We start from the raw sequence: 19,439 nt of genomic DNA on the forward strand, positions 1-19,439 counted from the left end.
CCCTGCTTCAGGCAGGAACCTTGCTAGCTGGTCAAGGGGCCTGATCCGGCAAGCTCTTCCACCTGATGGTATCGGGGTTCCTGTGCTTGAGGCCGTGGCACGTGGCTGCCGGCAGCACCGCGTGGCTGGGTGCCCAGGGCAGCCCGAGCATGTCAAAGGCTGTCCTGAGGCTGAATCCACCTGCCTGTGTGCTGCCGGGAGGGGCGGGTGTAATCTGGTGTGTTCCTTTGTGTGCCTGTGTTGGGAGAAGCTACGTTCATCACCGCTTAGGGCTGGAATGCTAGACTGAGTGGTCACCACGTGACATTCATAGGTAGTAACTTTACCACAACCAAAAGGAAGTTTTTCTTCACGCATCACACGGTCAACCTGTGGAACTCCTTGCTGGAGGATGTTGCGAAGGCCAGGAAAAAAGAATTAGATGCATTCCTGGAGGTTGGGTCCATCAATGGCTGTTAGCCAGGCTGGGTAGGGACGGTGTCCCTGGCCTCTGTTTGCCAGAAGCTGGGACTGGACGACAGGGCAGGGATCACTTGATGATTCCCGGTTCTGTTCACTCCCTCTGGGGCGCCGGGCCTTGGCCACTGTCGGCAGCCAGGACACTGGGTGGATGGACCTTTGGTCTGACCCGTCTGGCTGTTCTTATGGAACAGGCCTCCGGAGTTATCTAGTCCAACCGCTGCTCAAAGCAGGACCAAACCCAACAAAATCATCCCTGTTGAAAATGCCAGGTCCCATTCCCTCTTCAAATTCTTTCCCGCCCCGGGAAAGCCGGCCCTCTGCACTGGCAGCCTCCCCAGCCCCTCCTTGCTGGATCCGAGTCTGAGATGTGAGAACCCACAAATTCCCCTGTTTCTTATGGGGGTGCCAGGCTCGCTGCTCCTCTAACCACTAGGCAGCACGCCCCATGAGGTGAAGCCCCCCCCCCCTGCTCCCAGAAGGGAGCGTCCCCTATGAAAGAGGCAAAATGCAGAGTGAACATGTCCTGGATGATGCCTTGAGCCCGTAAAGGCGTCTGTGCGCAGCGCTGAGCTCCCGCCTCGCCGGCCGGACGCCAGTGGGAGGGGGCCACGCGTGGAGGGGGCAGAACCGACGCCCCAGTGGGTGGGAAGGGGGCATGTCTCTTAAGGGGGGAGGGGCCCCTCCTGGCACCCCTCTGTGAATGCCGGGTCCTGTCTGCCCGGGCCCCAGGCTGCAGTAGGAGGGGAGCAGGCGAGCTCGGGGAGGCTGCGCTGCAGCTGGAGCTCCGGCTTCTTCCCAGCCTGGGGGGGAATCGCCAACAGGAGAAGGACCCGGCAGCACCAGGCCTTTCAGCTGTGGGGGGAGGGGTCCCTGCCCCTGCTTCCCCTCGTCGTCCCCCCCCCGGCTCACGCTGGCGAGCAGTGCGCTTACGGCAGTGCTAGCGCCGCCGCCCGGGGGAAACACGAGGCCGGCACGTAGCCCGCGCCTTGGTCCTGAGCGCCTGGGGGGATTGTGCCGGGCGGGGGATCGACGTCTCGCCTAAGGGGGGAGCTCTGCGGAGCTGGGCAGCGGGCACAGGCCGTGCGCGGGAGGAGAGCGGAGATCTCCGGCCCAGGGACCCATGTGGCCATGGAGACGGGGCTGGGCTTGGAAACGGGGGTGGCCGGCGCTAGGAGGGGGGTGGACCAGATCTAGGCACATCCCCCGCCCCCCAAGTCAGGCAGAACAACGCCGTTAATATTCCGTCCCTTTCCCCCACCTCGCAGGAGAGCGGGAGGATAATGGAAGCTGCCCCTTCTCTCCAGGCTGCAGTGTGGCCCCATCTTTGCACTGCCGAGATAAGGCTGTCTCTGCAAATGAAAATGTAAATCTCTCCAGCGCTAACAGAGCTATCTGCGCAGTGCATCAGCTCCATGCGGCTGCCTCGAAATACAAACTTCTCCAAGGCCTTTTGTAGTAGAAAGTAGAATCTTTGTCCTCGCGTGAAATGCGTGAACGCCATGCTGATCGAAGGGAAAGGACGCTCTTCTCCCAGAGCCAGGCATCTGAGCATCCAGCCCAGGGTCCGGGCTCCGACTGTGTGTGTAGCTACCAGGCTGGCATATAATTAGTCCGTATTTTTAGTTCACGGGCAATTCTCAACGGTAGCTGGCTCTATTAAACGTGATTCAGATGTGACAGCTTAAATTGTGAACAGCTGAGGGGAGTTTCATACTTAATTACCATATTTAAGTTTTTGCCATAAAGCATTCACGCGCCCATCAAAGATGTAAATAGCTCAGACATTCAAATGAGATCTCTGCTTTGTGAGGTTTAATTGGCAGACGGGTTTGTGAGCTTCCCCCCTTCGAACAAGCCCCTGGCTCTTGGAACTTATTTCTCAATTACACTTTTTTCTTCTTTCGCTGTCCCCAAAGCTTAGAGGAAGGGAAATTCCATGTCTCGGAACCTGCATTTATTTCACATGCAGCTTTTAAACTTTATAACCCACCTGCCGTCTGAAGCGTGTGATGTGCTTCTGCATGTGAACTCTCTTTACTGACCAGAGTCTCCCGTCCCTCCCTTGCCACGCTGGGGAGGCTGCTGAGAGCGGGGCTTTTCGTCTGCTTTCCTCAGCCCAGGGACAGACACTTGGGTTGGTTCGGAGGCAGTTCCAGCTGGGTCGCTGAGTTCTGTCACCGGGGGAGACATAAGCGTGACTGAGCTCTTGCCCCAGAGAAGGGGAGTCACACAAGGACACGTCTCCCCCGGCAAGGAGAGCCCCCCCATCTCTCATGCACTGGCAGCTGGGTGCCTAAGCTGCCCTTTGTGCCTTTCAAAGCTTCCCCGTATCTCTCTGTGCTGAGTGTCAGTCACGTCGGCCGTCCCAATGGAGAGCTGAAACACGAGGGTGGGCCCGCTCTTATTCCTCCGCCGCCGGTTCCTTTTCCTGCCCCACCCTGTTCCTTGAGATGATGTGGTCTTGAGAACAGACTTGAGTGGGGGGAGTGGGGAGGAATTGCTGACGGGTTCTCTCTCTGTGACAGCCACTGCTGGCCAGGCAGCATCTGAACTTCAATGGGTGACTAGCTCTTGGTCCAGCCCACACCCCCGCCATCGGTGGCACCTTTCTTGGCAGCCACGTGGTCCCTGGAGACTGAGGGTGTCTTGTGCTTAGGGCACTCAGCCACCACTTGAAAGAACCCTGTGGAAGTCCTTGCTCTGCCACAGGCTTCCTGCGTGGCCTTGGGAGAGTCATTTAGCCTCTCTAGCGCCGTTTCCCCCTGGTGCAGAGTGGGGATGATGGCATTGCCCGGCCTCACGGGGCCACCGTTAGGATGAGTCTGTGAAGGGCGGGGAGGCGCTCAGATGCTGCAGAGGGTGAGGGAAGGCGGGTGGGTACCTTGGCAGTTGCTTCCACCTGGTCACGACCGAGGCACATGGGAAGCGCTTGGTACGCACGGAGGCTGGCGGGACTGTTAGCTGCCTGAGCGGTCCACGCGGCACGCTCCCTCCTCTCGGACACGAGCCCTCTCCGTGGGCATCGCGCCTGCCGCCAGCGCAGTGCGGCAACCTCCAGGGCGAGCCGACTCCCTCCTGGGCTTGGCGCCGCCAGTTCTCGGTGCATGGCTGCCCGCGGAGCCACCGGCCGGCCCCGTCTCTCCGCGGCGCTGCCTGCTGACGGGCCTGCGACTGTCTTCCAGGCCCAGGCTGTGACCCTCACCGTCGCGCAGGCGTTCAAAGTGGCCTTTGAGTTCTGGCAGGCAGCCAAGGACGGTGAGTGTCTCAGGGCCGCTGGGCTATTTACCCTTCCGTGATCTTCTCGAGTGGGGGGGCGGCGGGGGCGGGGCTCTGTGGGGGCGGGGCTCTGCAGGTGGTAGGGGCGGGGCTCTGTGGGGGCGGGGCTCTGCAGGTGGTGGGGGTGGGGCTCTGGGGGGGCGGGGCTCTGCAGGTGGTGGGGATGGGGCTCTGTGGGGGCGGGGCTCTGCAGGTGGTGGGGGCGGGGCTCTGTGGGGGCTGGGCTCTGCAGGTGGTGGGGGCGGGGCTCTGTGGGGGCGGGGCTCTGCAGGTGGTGGGGGTGGGGCTCTGTGGGGGCGGGGCTCTACAGACAGGGGGGCCTGCGTGCTGCCCACTCGTTGCTGCCCATGGCTCTCGCCGGAGTGGGCCGCGGAAATGCGCCCCGCTAGGCACCGGCAGCGCCAGCAGCTCCCGACGCGGGGCCCGTTCTCTCTCACCCGTGGCTGTGGGAGGCCGGTGCAGCCCTGGTGCCGAGCGCCGTTGCTCCCCCGCTAATGACGCTGCAGCGCTCGGGTTGCGCTGTCGGGCGGAACCGGACCTGGGCCCTCGGGAGCTTCGGGGAGGAGCCCCTGGAGCTGGAACCCAGCTGGCTCCCGGCTCCGCCTCGCTCTGTCTCCGCCTGGTCTCGGTGCCAGTGTGGGGGGCGGTGGCCGCAGCCAGCCGGGGGTGTGTGGGGGGGACCGCACCAATCCACAGACCCAGCCTGCAGGACGGGATCTGCCTGCGCTGCCCAGGGAGCCCGACCCAGGAGCAAAGGCGCCGGGGAGCACGATGGGTCTTTGTTACCTGCGCTGTAGGTGGCTGTGAGGCGGGGTGGGGAGCCTAAGGCCTGGGGGCCAGATGCGGCCCCTGGCTCACCTGGATCCGGCCCCTGAGGTTCAGGGCCCCTCCCAGCATTGGGGAGGCCACACTGGCCCTCCAGCCCCCCAAGTGTGGGGCCGGAGCTCACAAAATCTGCTATCCAGCCCTTAGGCTCTGGGGTGTGAGGGGAATGCGGGGAGGGTCTTCCCCTCCGGCGGGGGCCACGTCAGCGAGGGCTTGGTTGGGTCTGGGGGCTTTTTGCTTTTCACTTATGTGCGGCCCCTGACTGATTTTTCTCTGGGTCAGCAACCCCCAAACCAGGTCGTTCCCCTCCCCACTGTACATCCCTTGGCATGAAAGTGAGAGTGTCCCTTGCTCCCCGCCAAAACATCCATTGCTCCAAGCACTGCCGTGCACCGGGGGGTTCAGGGCCACTTGCATCCTGCACTGGGGAAATACTCAGGGGCACGCCCGGCAGTCCCCCAGGGGGGCAGGCGGGGAAGGGGGAGGGACCAGCCTCAAGTGTCTCGGGCAACGCTGGCTCCTCTGGAGAATGAGGGAACGTCCGTCGCCACCGTGAATCTTGAGGACGTGGCTCGGAAACGTTTGCCCCAAGCACACGAAGCCCGAGAGGCAGGTGATCCAAACGGTGGCTGGGAATGGAAATCTCGGCCGGGGGAAGAAAACCGGAGCCCTAATTAGTGACCCACCAGCTAAATGCAAAACTCCTCCGTTTCCGGGAGAGCTCGGTGGTGGGGGCGCAGACGGACTCTCTGGGCCCCCGTCAATGTCACCCTTCTGCGTCCCAGGCAGCCAGTCCAGACGCCCTCGGCTAGTCCCTCCCCCTCCCCCTGCATGTAGCAACACTTCACGCCCCTCTGGACGCGCCCGGCCAGCTCTCCTGATCACTAACGTCCCCTCTGCCACGTGCACATCGGAACCCCAGGCCCGACCCACAGGAGGGGCTTTCTCGTTGCAGAGAAGGAGAAGCGGGAAAAGTCCAGCTCCGAGGGCGACGGGGCGAGTGGCCGCACCGCGGAAGACCCGGCCGGCCTTGAAGCATGTAAGTGGCAGCACAGGAACGTCTCTTCGCTTTCGGGGGCCTGCACCCCCCGAGCCGCGGCCGGGGCCTTTCCTCGGGGGGCGACCGACTCTGATGTCAAACCAAGAAATGTCACTCGCGCTCCCTGTCTTCCGGGAGTAGCTCAGTGCAAGGCCAGGGATCTCCCCCCCCCCCCCCCCCCCCCGCGGAAGCGACACCCACCCGATGGCCGTGGAAAGTCAGTGCTCCTGCATCCCGAGAACGGCAGCCGGGGTCCCTGAACATGGGAACGACGAGCAGGCAGCCGGGTTGCAGCCGAGAGGCTGATCCAAGAGACCCAGGGGAAGGAGGCTGAGGCTCGTGGGCAGAGCGTGGCGGTAGGAGAGTGGCCGTCCGGTGACGGCACGAGCAGAAGAGCTGGCGGCTGACCCCAAAACCCGCCCCGTGTCCTGTGAGGGCCCTAGCTTAGCTCCGGGTGGAGGGGAGGAATTGCAGCTAGCCGTGGCGCTCGCTCGGCAGTGGGTCGGGCGCAGGGGGCCTGTGGGAGAACGCCGGGGCCAAGGCAGAGGCTTTGGAGCCAGAAGCGAAGGGAGGAGCGAGGCTCCGCTAGCCGGGGCCCGGCGGTTGCCCAGCGGCACTTTGTGAAAGAGGAGGGGCTCTGGATTCCACGCCAAGGCGAGAGCAGATGGCAGAGCAGCGGGCATTGCCTGTGAGGGCCTGGGGGCAGGGTGTGGAACACAGTAACGCCACTGAAGTGCTGGAGCCCTGCCGGCTGGGACGGCCAGACTGACCCCGGCCCCCCAGCCTCGCTGATGTCGCGGACCCGGAGGTCAAAGGAAAGGAGGGAAATTTCCTGGCCAGCTGGCGTGGGGGGCTGCCGACCGGGAGCGGCGGTGGAGGAGACGTGGTGAACGCAGGCGGAGGGCCGGGGCGCAACGAGGGCTCCACGCTGGCAGAGGAAAGGGCAGCGCCCACGGTTGGCTTAGTGACCCCCGAGAGGCGGGAAGGCTTTCCCCAGCCCTGCGCAATGCAGTTACCGGGACGGGAGTGGTATAGACGGGCCCTGAGACGGCAGCAGCCTGGCCCCAGGGAGAGGGCGGCGAAGGACTGTTGACAGCGCACGGGGGAGGTGGCAGCGAGCCCCGTGGGAGGCCGACCGTCCCTCTGATCCGGGAGGAGGGAGAGCGGCAGAACTCTTCACTGTCGGCGCTGGCGGGACAACCCCCCTGGAGCCGGGTTTTCTAAGTAACCTCCTTGTGCTTTCCACGCAGCCGTAGTCACGGGGAACCTGTTGGACTTGGAAGATGCTGCCCGATCTCCCTCGCCTGGCGGCGCAAGGGCCACGTGCTTGGGTGCGTTGGGGCCGCGCGTCTCGTCGGAGAACAACAACGTGGTCTGGGTAAGCGCGGGGGGAGGGCGGCGCGCGCTGGTCCTGCCGTAAAGAGGGGGAGGGGGTGCTGGGGGGAGCTTCCTTTTGGGCTGGTCACTGCATCCTCTCTGGGGTGGGGCTCGTCTTCGTTCCGGGCCCGCCTCTTAGCCAAAGCCTTAGAAATGGGGGTAGCACCTCCAGCGACTCCGCCATCCCTGCTGGGATTTTCCAAGGGTCCGGCGCTTCCAGTGAGGGCCCCTTGCTAGGTGCTGCTCAGGCGCCTGCTGACTGGCAGGACCGGGCCTTTGCAGCGGCGCTCGTACGCTGGTTTCACAAGGTCAGATGCTTGGGTGTTTCCGTATGTGCCGCATCACATCCTGCCTGGTTTCCAGCTAGAGCACCAGCCTGGAGCTGCCGCACCTGCCGCTGTGGGTCACACCAGCCCTCCAGCCCCACGTCTGCTGTTAGACTTGTGTCCTGAACAGCCTGCGACCCACGGCACAATTGGGGAGCAGCGAGGGGGCCTCTTTCGCCAGGGCGCGTGGCTGCCAGAGACTGCCCGTCTGAGGCCTAGTCTGCGGAAAACACCCCCACACCTCCACAGCCCCACACACCCCCGTGCCCAGGGGGTGGCACGGCCCAGCTTGCTGCGGCCTGCAGTTCTGCACCCCTGACCCTCGCCCCCGAACCAAGGCGTGTGGCGGCTTCGTTTTGGAAGGCTTGGGAATGGGGAGGGGGAGTCCATGGGGTGTAAGTCCGGGGTACTGGGTGAGGGGGGATTTCTGCTGGTGGGGAGGGGAAGGAGAGACAGGAGAGATGCTGGAAAGGGATGTGGTTGGTGGTGGAACATTCCTCAGTCGACTAGATCTTGGCGCACACAACCCCCGCACTCCCCCCCGCAGTGGTACATGGTACCCAGCCCCTGACACCGAGTTGAGTCTGTACAAAGCTGAGCCAGCTCTGTAAATACATTTTCCCGCTAGCTTAGCAGCTCACTCCTCTCTCTCTCTCTCTCTCTCTCTCTCAATAAAGGAAATGGATGACGGGCTGGAGGAGGCATTTTCCAGGTAATTCTAATAACTCTTTACAAGTTTATGGCACTAGGGACGAGCCCAGGAAACTTGACAGCGACTAGTTTTAATCAAGCCTCTAATCTAATCTGTTCCTGGGATCTGACCCCGGGAGCAGCCCTGCCCGGGCCCCCGCTGCTAATTGAAAGATCGCCAGCCTCAGAGTCGGAGAGTCAAAATATTTGACTAACCTTTTCCGGGCGGAGAGAGGGGTGTGAGATGGGGATTGAATTCCCCCAGTGGCACGTGGCGATCGTGTCTCTTGCTGGAGCGGAAGCGCTGTTAGCTCAGCCGGCAGCGTCTTGTCTCCATGCTGGCCAGAGAGATCTTGGTCTGACCCTCTTGCATTTTTGACTCACCCGTTTCTCACTCCTCCCCGGTCTGAGCATCACTCTGCAATGGTCTTTGCACTGCTGGTCCCCCGCTGGACCGCAGCCACGCAGAAACCAACGAGGAGTCCTGGGGCCCCTTAGAGATGAGCAGGCTTAATTGGGCATCAGCTGCCAGATGGTGTTCAGCCACGAAAGCTTCTGGCCACGTAAATCTGTTGGTCTCTGAAGGGGCGTCTGCACGGCAGCGTTATTCCAGAATCCCAGCGCGAGCGTCTGCACGGCCATTCCAGTATCCCAAAAGAAGTTCGAAATAACAGGCGGCTTGTTCCGACTTCTGTAACCCTCGTTCCACGAGGAATAACGCCTCCTCTGAAATAGCGGTAGAGTGGACGCGCCGCTGCTCCTGTTTCGAAATAGCGCCTCCCCGGGGCCATTCGGAGCCATTCCTCCCCAGCACCTCTAACTCGAGGTGGCGCGGCCACACTAGAGGAGCCGGCCTCGGACTCACATTGAGGCTCCCCTGCAGTGTAGATGCACTGTTCCGAAATGAGCTATTTCCGAGTATTTCTTCTGGAACAGCTTAGTCCGAAATAAGTGGCAGCGGAGCCGTTCCACAAGGTAGCCTGAGACGCCCCGTTGTTTCTGCAGATACAGAGTAACCCAGTTACCCCTCTGGGACTTGCAACCAGTAGTCAGGGGTCAGACTGTAAGTCGGGTCTGGGGCCTCACTTAACCACGGGGGTGTCTATCTGAGACCCCTCCCATGCTTGCCACCAAAGCAACAGAGCTACAGGGCAGATCCCTAATACCGACCTGTTTAAACCTGCAGACAGTAGTTCCGCAGATAGCGCCAAACCCCAGGTGCATTGGACTGCAGAGGTGGTGGGCTCGCTGTCTTTGTACAGCCACTGTGCAGAGGGCGGCCGGTATGCAAACCGCCAGCTTGCCCTGCCCCCAGAACGCCTGCTGCAGGCCTACCAGGGGTGGAACGTTGCTGCCCCCAGCGCCCGTCTCCCTTGCTCCGAGGCTGGGGCTGCCCACCCTGCTCCTCCATGTGATGGGGGCCTGGCTGAGGCGGGGGGGCGGGGCTCACCCTTCACCCACTGCCCATGGGTGCTATCAACTTAAACCCTGCTCCAATCCAACTTCCCCACCCATACGACTAAAAACACGTCGGGCTACTTAAAACGGAACTTTAATCACCACGTTTTACTGAGCTGCAAATGCTGCAGGGACATGTATTAAGCTGGCCCCGGCGGCATTTAGCATCTTGCGAGAGCATCTTTCAGTGGAAAAGCACCTTGGGGCAGGGTTTGGTTTGGGCTTTTTTTGTAGTTTTTAAAGAGGCACATTTTGGGGTCAAATTTGCGTTGACAGTTTAACTGTTAAGATCCATTGTCGAAATGCCAGATATCTCCTGTGCATGGGAGTTTGCACTGAAGTGTTAGTCGTGCATGTACAGAATTTAGTAACATCAGCGACAGAAGTGGAGGCACTGATTTTCGTGAACATCTGTGGTGCTGTGGGATAAAAGAGCCTGGTAAAATGACCCTACAGGCAGACCCCCACTGCCACGTCTGCTCTGCCCACAGCCTGCAAAAACCGTGTTCCTGAAGAGTAACGGTTTGGAATGGGCTTCCGAGGACCAGGAGTGCTGCTATGAGCTGGGGGTGGTGTGGGGGAAATCTCGCTCCCCTGGGGTACAGAGCCCCCAGAAAGGTCCGAGGCTGGAGGTCAAAGCAGTGAGGCAGGAGAGAAACCTAGAAGGAAAACTTTATTATGCATGCATGCAGGCTGTCACACCAAGAGTGAAAGCAGCCAGCCCTGAGAGACAGTTTCAGGGATTCTTTATACAGTATGTTCAGACAGTAGTTGTTGATTGTTTTTCTTTAACATATCAAAGTCTCAGCAGAAGTACTCTGAGATGTTTCTGTTCACACCAGGAGTGCTAGAAGTAAGTTTTACAGAACAAAGGCACATGAGAGAGTTTACATGACAAATTGTGACAGACCAGGAGTCTTCATGAACTTGAGATAGGAGGCATTGTAAGGGTCTTGATTAGAGTTAATTTGATTTCTCTCTGATACAGGGAGAGAGGCCTGGAAAACTTTTAACCCTTACAGCAGTTTTCTTTTAGAGAGTTTTTATTTCCTGCACCGTCCCCCCTTTAGACACAATTGGAGTTATTGGATTTTTCTCCCACAGTGGCGGTGAATTACGTACAGGGGATGTAAGCGACTAGTCGACCATCTGATAAGCAAATGGCTGCCGGATAGTCGTGTAGTGACTCAACTAGTCGCTTCTCTCCCCCCACCCCACTGCCTGTGTCAGAGAGAGGCAGCAAGGGGGGGAGCTGGTGCTGGGGGAAGCTGGCCTAAAAGCTGGTTCCCCCCAGCACCGTCTCAAGCAGTCCCTGCTAGCGCCAGGTCCCGACGGCTGCACCTCTGCCTTTTCAATGTAGCAATGTAGCCCGCAGGTGGCTCTTACTACATTGAAAAGGCAGAGGTGCAGTCTGGATACTGAGCGCTTCCCCCCCCAATCAACGAAATGAGTAGTCAGTGGAAATTCCATCGACTACTTGATTAGCCGATTAGTCGAAATTTAACATCCCTATTACGGAACGGCTGCATGCTCAGGTATTCCTGGAATGGTGAAAATGCAGATTTTGGTGAGGGAGGTTGCTTTGGTGCCTGCATTTTTAACTGAGACCAGGTCCCTGATGACAATGCACCCGCCAGAACTGGGCTGGGAGGGAAGAGGCAGCATTTGGCCAGGCCTGTAATGTAAAGGGCCCGCATTGCAAATGTGGGTTGTCTTTAGGGTGAAACTCAGATAAGCCAGCAGAGAGGCAGGCATCCGACTTCGGAGAGCTGCAAAGATCAGCTGTTCCCCCTGTTGAGGAGCATTTCTTTCCAAGCTCTAGGAAGCACGAAGCTGCTTATAACAGCACAGATTCAGCAAATAGAGAGGCTAGAAACCTGCCTGGCGGTAAAGCTGATCGGTTGATCTTTCTTCTCAGACTCGCTCAGTCCAGAACTAACCCCCACGTCCTGGACACTGGCCTGACGGCTCAAGATCTCCAGAATGCAGAACCCTTCTCGCCTGTAGACTGGGACAGGTTTGATTCCCATGCGTCCGAGCAAGAGGACTTGTTTGGGTTCTGAGCGGCTCCCCCGCCGAACTGTTTCCATTCAACGTGCAAGGACTGGCCGCGGACCCTTCTGGGATTTCTGGACGGAAAATTCCACCCTTCAGACCGATGCTGATGTCACACCAATAACTACTTAGACCAAAGCTTTAGCCATTGATACATTTTCTAGCCTTGCTTTTTTCTCTAAAGAATGAGATGCTCTTGAATATATTTCTTCTGTGACCTTTACCGTTTACGTACATCGTGGAGGTTAGTTTGTGCAGGGTCCAGCAAGGAGCCGTGGACATGGAGATGGACTAGGCTTGTGGCAGTGTCCCGTGGAGCTTGCTGACTTCGGGAAAGGGCTGCCCCACACCAAAGACTCGTTCGCGGGTTCACGTTTCTCTGGAAATGTGCTCATAAAACTGTAAGCCCAACTGCTACTCGTCCTTTGCTTCCAAACCGGCTCGAGTTCCGGGGTTGTCCCCCTGCGTCTCACCTTCCTGACAACCGGGAGGGAAAGAGCAGCAGCAGCAAACAGCGGAAGGATTAACCTCAGAGGGAAGAGGGTTCATTTCCCGTAGGTGGCAGCCTTCTGGCCCAAGTTGGCAGGCACTCCCTTGTTTGCTGGCTTCCAGGCTGAAGCTGGCGTGCTCACCCAAAGACTCGTGGCTTTGCACTTTAAAAACCTGAACTGAATGTAGGGCCCCAAATGTCCAACCGGCTGGGCGGTCACCTGTAAGGCTGCGAGTCTGTCTCGGGAGTCAGCGATACTGTGACTTTTGTAGTGGCCCCCCTCCTCCCTCCTGCAGCGGCAGGAGTTTGGATGTGGAAGGGAGCTGGGGGTCAGAGCGTGGGCGGGGGGCTGGCTCCAGGTGGTGCCCACCAAAGAAGGGCTCCCTAGAAGTGGTAACATCCCCCTCCCTCAGCTCCTAGGAAGAGGGAGATGTGGCCAGGCAGCCCTGTGTGCTGCTTCTGCCTGCAGGCGCTGTCCTTGCAGCTCCCATTGGCTGCAGTTCCCAGCCAATGGGAGCTGCAGAGCTGGTGCATGGGGTTGAGGTAGCATGAGAAGCCCCAGGCACACCAACACCTCGAGGCCAAGGGATGTCGCCTCTCTCAGCCCCCTTACCCTTCCGTGCACCAGTGGGTGTCTGGCTGCTCCCTCCCCCCGAGCACCCAAGTTCTAGCTAAGGGTCTATTAGACAGGTCACAGGCTCTGAGTTTTTGTTTTCTCCCCGGGACCTCTCCTCGACTTTTACAAAAAATCCCTGGGACTAAAATGGCGCCTTATCTGTAACCTCTCTTCTTGCCCAGAAGCTACCGATCCCAACCCACTGCCGCATCACAGGTCTGCATCTCGCAGCCAGCCTCCCCCGCTCGAAATGGGTTGTTTTCACTGTGACTCTAAATACGAAGACGTCCGTCACGCTGACGGTTGTAAGACGGCTCTCGGCTAGCAACGCGGCTTTTGACTGTACACTGAAAATTGCAGGTTGGATTAAACCAGTTGCATGAGAGGCGAATGCTTAAACATTGGTGGCCACTCTTGAGAGTGCCGGTATCTGGTCTCCATACCAATCTCTCCTCAGGGGAGCCACTTAGTAGACTGAGGCAGAATTGGATTAAGTGAAACTAATATTTACCTAGATGTTCTTCCAAGAAAACCAGTCCCCTGAATGCTATTTTGATAATTACCCTTCCAAGACCTATACCTCCTGAGAAGCTAAGAGAAAAATGCCACTCCTTAATCTCCTAGACTTCTAGATTTGAAAATAAATAATGGGGGTATAAGGATTATGCTAATTAAAAGATTAAGCGTAATGAGCCTAAATAGGTGTGCTGACACAGTTTGCGGTGTTTGTGGCCTTGTGAGAAATATACTAATCTGTTTTATAGATTTGTAACTTGGTTCTGAAACACTATGTGGGGAATGAATGAGTCTTTATAACTCGGAAATTGGACCAAGTGGAAATAAATACGTCTCTCAGGAGAGAGAAAATAATTGTATTAGGAGCCGGCTGAATGACTCTTAACTTACAGACAATGCGTTTTGTAAAGGTTACTGTGATATGATCGGAGGGAGCCGGGTAGCTGACTCATCATTTCTACTCTAAAAACTTGCAACTCTCTCCCCTGCAGAAGTGCTTTCAGCAAAGCATCTGTCTTGTCTGGTGTCACCCGTGAAACTCCTCTCTGCAAATGGAGTTTTGTATCTACTGTATGCTGCCTGCATACGCAGCCCCCCAACGAAGCAGAACTAGCGAGCACCCTGCTCTGGCTCCCGGAGCTCTCCAAAAGAATGTTTGTTGCACGTCCTGTGGGGGGTGCTCCTGGAAGTACGTGCTCGCAGGCGTCGGATGGTGCACCCGTGTAAATAGTCTTAACCTCGTGCTGTAAAGAATATCTGCATTAATAAAAGTTCTTCCTTCTGGAGTTCCAGTGATGGGACTGCTTTACTGTGCAAACGCCATGGCGGGAATCTCCAAATCATAGAACACTAGAACTGGAAGGGACCTGGAGGGTGGAGTCCAGTCCCCTGCCCTCACGGCAGGACCCAGCACCATCTAGAGTAGACCATCCCTGCCAGGTGTCTGCCCAACCTGCTCTTCAATATCTCCAGGGCTGGAGACTCCACAACCCCCCTGGGCAACTTATCCCAGTGTTTCACCACCCTGACAGGTAGGAAGTTTTTTCTAATATCCAACCTAAACCTCCCTTGCTGCAGCTTAAGCCCCTTGCTTCTTGTTCTGTCATCAGAGGCCAAGGAGAACAATTTTTCTCCCTCCTCCTTGTGACACCTTTTTAGATACCTGAAAACCACCATCATGTCCCCTCTGTCTCCTCCTTTCCAAATTAAACAAGCCCAGTTCTTTCAGTCTTCCCTCATAGCTCATGTTTTCTAGACCTTTCATCATTCTTGTTGCTTTTCTCTGGACCTTCTCCAGTTTTTCCACATCTTTCTTGAAATGTGGTGCCCAGAACTGGACACACTACTCCAGCGGAGGCCTAACTAGTGGAGAGTAGAGCAGAAGAACGACTTCTCGTGTCTTGCTCACAACACTCTTGTTAATGCATCCCAGAGTCATGTTTGCTTTTTTTGCAACAGCGTCACACTGTTGACTCATATTTAACTTCTGGTCCACTCTGACCCCTAGATCCCTTTCTGCAGGACTCCTCCTAGACCATCGCTTCCCATTCTGTGTTTGTGAAATGGATTGTTCCTTCCGAAGTGGAGCACTTTGCATTTGTCCTTATTAAACATCATCCTATTTACTATTTCTCCAGTTTGTCCAGATCATTTTTAATTATGACGTTATCCTCCAAAGCAGTTGCAACCCCTCCCAGCTTCGTATCATCTGCAAACTTAATAAGAGTCCTCTCTGCCAATATCTAAATTGTTGATGAATATCTTGAACAGACTCAGTCCCAAAACAGAACGCCACTTGTTCTGCCTTCCAGCAGGATTGTGAACCGTTAATAACTACTCTGAGTACGGTTATCCAGCCAGTGATGCACTCACCTTACAGTAGCCCCATCTAAGTTGTATTTGCCTAGTTTATTGCTAGGAATATCATACGAGACCGTATCAAATTCCTTACTAAAGTTACTAGGTATGCCACGTCCACCGCTTCTCCCTTAGCCACAAGACTCGTTATCCTATCAAAGAAAGCTATCCGACTGGTTTGACATGATTTGTTCTTTACAAATCCATGCTGGCTGTTCCCTATCACCTTATATCTACCAGATGTTTGCAGATGATTCCTTAATTACTTGCTCCATTATCTTCCCTGGCACAGAAGTTAAACTCACTGATCTGTAGTTTCCTGGGTTGTTCTTATTCTTTTCAATGAAAATACGAGCTTTTCATTGCCGCTCACAGCACAATGCCCTCCCTGCCTCCCTTGCCCAGCAGGCCTGTAGGGCGCAAGCCTCCTCGGTGGCTTCCCGGGGCCTGCCAGTGGGGCGTGGTGGCTGGAGTCATGCTGCCGTCGGCAGCTAACGCTCTGGCGGGCGCGCGCTTGCCTGCGTGCTTTGACTCGGGCCCAGGGTTGGACTCAGCAGTTCTTTCTTTCCTGCGCGGTGCCTCTGGAAGGCGAGAGCAGGGCTGGATTACCCAATAGGCAGACTAAGCACGTGCTTAGGGCACCAGCAAAGCAGGGGCACACACAAAAAGAAGAGATTTTTACAGTATATTGTTGTTTTTATTTTGAATTCCATATGGAGGGGCACCATCATCTTTTCAGTGCTTAGGGCCTCTAAAGGTCTTAATCCAGCCCTGGGCGAGACGTGGAAGCAGTAACGAGACCCATGGGCAAGCACCGAGGTGCCAGCTCCGGCTGCTCTCGGGCTCAGCATCCTCCAGCCACAGCTGTTTGTCAGGCCCCGGGACGGCTGCCGATCGGCTTTTCGACAGGCCGTGGGCTGGGTTGTGAGCGGGGGGCGGGGAGGAAGCCTGGGGAGAGGGACAGAGCAGCGGTGGGAAGGAGTGAAATGGGGTCAGAGCTTCGGGCGGGGCTGGAGCAATTCAAATGAAAAGCAAATACCTGTGGGCAGATTTTTAAATTTTTTACATACGGGGATTAATTTTCATGAATGTCGTAGGCCCTCTCCGGGAGAGGCAACAGCTCATTTTTACTGTTTCCGCTTTGGACTGGAATCAAAACCAGGCTCTTCTCAGCCCCGAAATGTCGTTGATTCTACCCCAGGTTTTCAGCAAGCTTTGGACACAGTGTCCTTGGCTGACATGTAATCGCTTCGCTAAAAATCACCTGTCGAGCAGCAAATGCAGAAATTCATTTTAGGATGTTGACAAATAGATTCAGTAACCCGAGAGTAATGGAATGGCCTCAAAATGTAACACCGAGCCCGCCTGGGACTGAATGTGGAGTGGGTCTGAGTTTACAAAGATCCCTTTCTTCAGTGTCAAACGAACACAAATTCCATAAAAGTTTTTTTTATTCCTATTGGCTCTTCCAGTCTAAGGATATGTCTCGAATTATGAATGCTAAGTATCCAGCCTGGTCTTTCATGCATAACTGATGAAGGTGCCAAGGAACAAATTGATCTTTCAATTTTGATGTGACCTTTCGCGTGTTTGGGTAGAAACTCAGGAATCCATTTTCCTTCCACTGCGTGAAACGGTCTCCTTGGCTCCCGTCTTCCAACCATTTAGGAAGGCGACTGCATCGTGGGGCGCAGCTGAATCTTCTCCTCTTGCTGGAGGGGGATGGTTGGCCCCTTGTAACTAGTCAGCCTCGGGTGTGGTTCAACACTTGAACGTGTCACTATTAATGAGAGCTGGTGCGCCTGCTGTCTCTCGGGCCGGCTGAGCCGCTGCTTTGGGGGCTATTTGGGGCGGGCTGGCCGAGCGCATTTCATGCAACATCTCTCAAAGGCGGGGGCTTGCGCTAGAACCACTGAATTTGAACAATCCTCTCTCGGAGCAGCAATTCCTCTCCTCCCGCTGACCCGAAACAGGCGTTTCCATGTCCTTGAGCGCGGCTCCCTCCTGTCCTAGCCAGGCTCATGCAGCCTCTTTCACCAGCACCGGAGTAACGCCACTTCCATGGCTCCTCCAGGGAGGGCTCTGCTGCAGCGCCAGCTTCTTTCCATGCACTGAGAGGCGGCAGGGCCAGCGCCGTGTGCCTGGACCAGGCCCCCTTGTCCGTGTGGGGAGGGGCATGTACGTATCCCCACAGCAGGGTGGGAAAGGAAGGGACCACTCCCCTGCGGGCTAGGGAGTTAAACTCACAGGGGAAGCAGGCAGAGGGGGTCTCAGAAGAAAAGGAGTTTTCCTGACCTCCCGCTCCAGCTCAGGTGCTTGCGATTCCCAGGCTGGCAACAGGGAGGACTCGGGAGCAGCCTCCTTCCTCTCCGACCCAGCTGCTCTCAGGAAGAGCTGACTCCTTGCGGGAGTGACAGGCGCTTTCCCCCACTGCCCCGAGCTTTAGCTACAGCGAACTGAGGGGACTCTTGGAGGCAGCAACACTTGGCACGTCTCTCCCCACCGCCGCCTTCCCGAAATCAACCTGCCGCCCCTGGCTACGCGGCCCCAGCTAGCCCTGCCCAGGGGTCGCTTGCACACAGGGCAGCACGCGGCTCGTTCGTACCCAGCCGGCACGGATCAGAGCTACAGTGGATCCTGCAAGTGGGTTCGTGCCCATTTCAGTGGCGCCCTGCACTGCTGCTGAGAGCCAACCCCCCACACGGAGCCTGGTGCATGTGTAGAGGAAGGGGCTGAAACGCCTGATCCTGCCGCTGAAGCGAGTGTCCAGCACTCCAGGACTAGCACGGCCGGGCTGGGCCGGGCTCGGACAGCAGACCGAACAGCAGGGTGTAACAGGCAGGATGTGGCGTGTCCTGGCAACGAGGCAGGATGTGGCGTGTCCTGGCAACGAGGCAGGGTGTGGCGTGTCCTAGCAACGAGGCAGGGTGTGGCGTGTCCTAGCAACGAGGCAGGGTGTGGCGTGTCCTAGCAACGAGGCAGGGTGTAGCTCGGTAGTAGGAATCCCTAGTCCAGGGGGCGTGTCATTCCAGCCCCGGCCCTGTTGGGCTGTAGCTGCCAAGCGGCTTTGCGGGGAGCAGTCCTCGCAAAGGGATTATCCGAAGGAGGAACCGCGTTGCTCATGGGGGGCAGGGTGTTGTCATGGCCAGGGGCAGTGCTGACCAGCACCCGGTGACTACACTCGGGTACCTGACAAAGGTGTCGGCCGGGGGTCGGCAGAGCCAATGGAGATAGAGGGTTGAAATCTGAATTGGATAGAGGTCTCCTGCCGGCTTCCTTTGTGTGGGACAGTTAGCCCAGAGTTGAGACACACAGAATGATTTAAACCCAGGCAGGACTGCCATGCCCCCCGCCTCCCCTGCCACGGAATTCAGGGCATGGGAGCGGACTGAACAAAGAGAAAAAGGAGAAGTGAGGACCAGGGAAATGCACGTCCAGTCGCGTTCAGGGTAATTTTTCTTTATTTTGTGGTTTGGTTTGAATTGCTCTGTGTGAATCTCCGCCTCCCCTTCCCATTTACTACCATCTAAGCTTTGTGCCAGAGGTTTCTTTTTTTCTCTGTTTTAATTCGGTTTCCTCAGTTGCTCTGTAACATCTAGCAACCAAGTCTGCTTTATCAAGTTTATATTTTGTTTTGTAATAAAAATCACTTCTTTTAAGTGCACAGTCAACCTGTGGAACTCCTCGCCAGAGGATGTGGTGAAGGCTAGAACTTTAACAGGGTTCAAAAAAGAGCTAGATAGATTCATGGAGGTTAGGTCTGTCGATGGCTGTTAGCCAGGATGGGTAGGAATGGTGTCCCTGGCCTCTGTTTCTCTGCAAGTGGGAGACGGGAGGGGTCACAGGAGGATTCCCTGTTCTGTTCCCTCCCTCTGGGGCACCTGGCACTGGCCCTTGTGGGCAGACAGGACACTGGGCCGGATGGAGCTTTGGTCTGACCCCGCCTGGCCGCTCTGATGTTCTTACGTAAGGTGATGATTTGATTCTTCTGTCCTGGCAGGTCTGTCTGTGTCTCTGCAGGCCTCAGACTGAGGGGTCAGCTACCAGAGGCTGCAGCTTGGTTTTCTCTCTTCTTTTTCAAGCTCTTTTGGGGGCAGAAGAGCTTGGGGTCCCAAACACTTGATGGTGGCAGCGAATTCCCCAAACTCTGGGTAGTAGGATTTGGGGGGAGTTTTTGTAACCAGGGCCTGGAGAGGGGAGGTTTTGGAAGGTCTCTTGCAGGCCCCCACTTTCTGCACTCGGAGTGCCAGAGTGGGGACCAGCTCCGCCAGGTGTTGTCAAAGACAGACACGGCCTCTTCCAGAGGGCAGCTGCTTGCCCCTTTCTGGAAAGGGGAAGCCTTCTGGGGTCAGAAGTTGGGCCGAACACAGGGACCCGGGGGAGAGGTGTTTCCAGAGAGGCTCCTTCGATATTTCGACGTGGCCCTGATTGGCCACCCAAGTCACATGGGGC

At 57.1% G+C, this 19,439-nt stretch overlaps 1 protein-coding gene across 1 annotated transcript in view; it reads left to right on the plus strand.

The window, feature by feature from the left end:
* LDLRAP1 (low density lipoprotein receptor adaptor protein 1) overlaps positions 1-13,915 on the plus strand; it is a 33,509-nt gene extending 19,594 nt beyond the window's left edge. The window contains exons 5-9 of the mRNA XM_075909126.1: positions 3,645-3,717; positions 5,519-5,602; positions 6,853-6,980; positions 7,983-8,017; positions 11,372-13,915. Coding sequence (XP_075765241.1) covers positions 3,645-3,717; positions 5,519-5,602; positions 6,853-6,980; positions 7,983-8,017; positions 11,372-11,516 — 465 coding nt within the window. The 3' untranslated portion in view covers positions 11,517-13,915. The remainder of the gene's footprint in view (positions 1-3,644; positions 3,718-5,518; positions 5,603-6,852; positions 6,981-7,982; positions 8,018-11,371) is intronic.
* The last annotated feature ends 5,524 nt before the right edge of the window (positions 13,916-19,439 follow it).

Source organism: Pelodiscus sinensis, chromosome 25, assembly GCF_049634645.1.
Source record: "Pelodiscus sinensis isolate JC-2024 chromosome 25, ASM4963464v1, whole genome shotgun sequence".
NCBI lineage: Eukaryota > Metazoa > Chordata > Testudines > Trionychidae > Pelodiscus > Pelodiscus sinensis.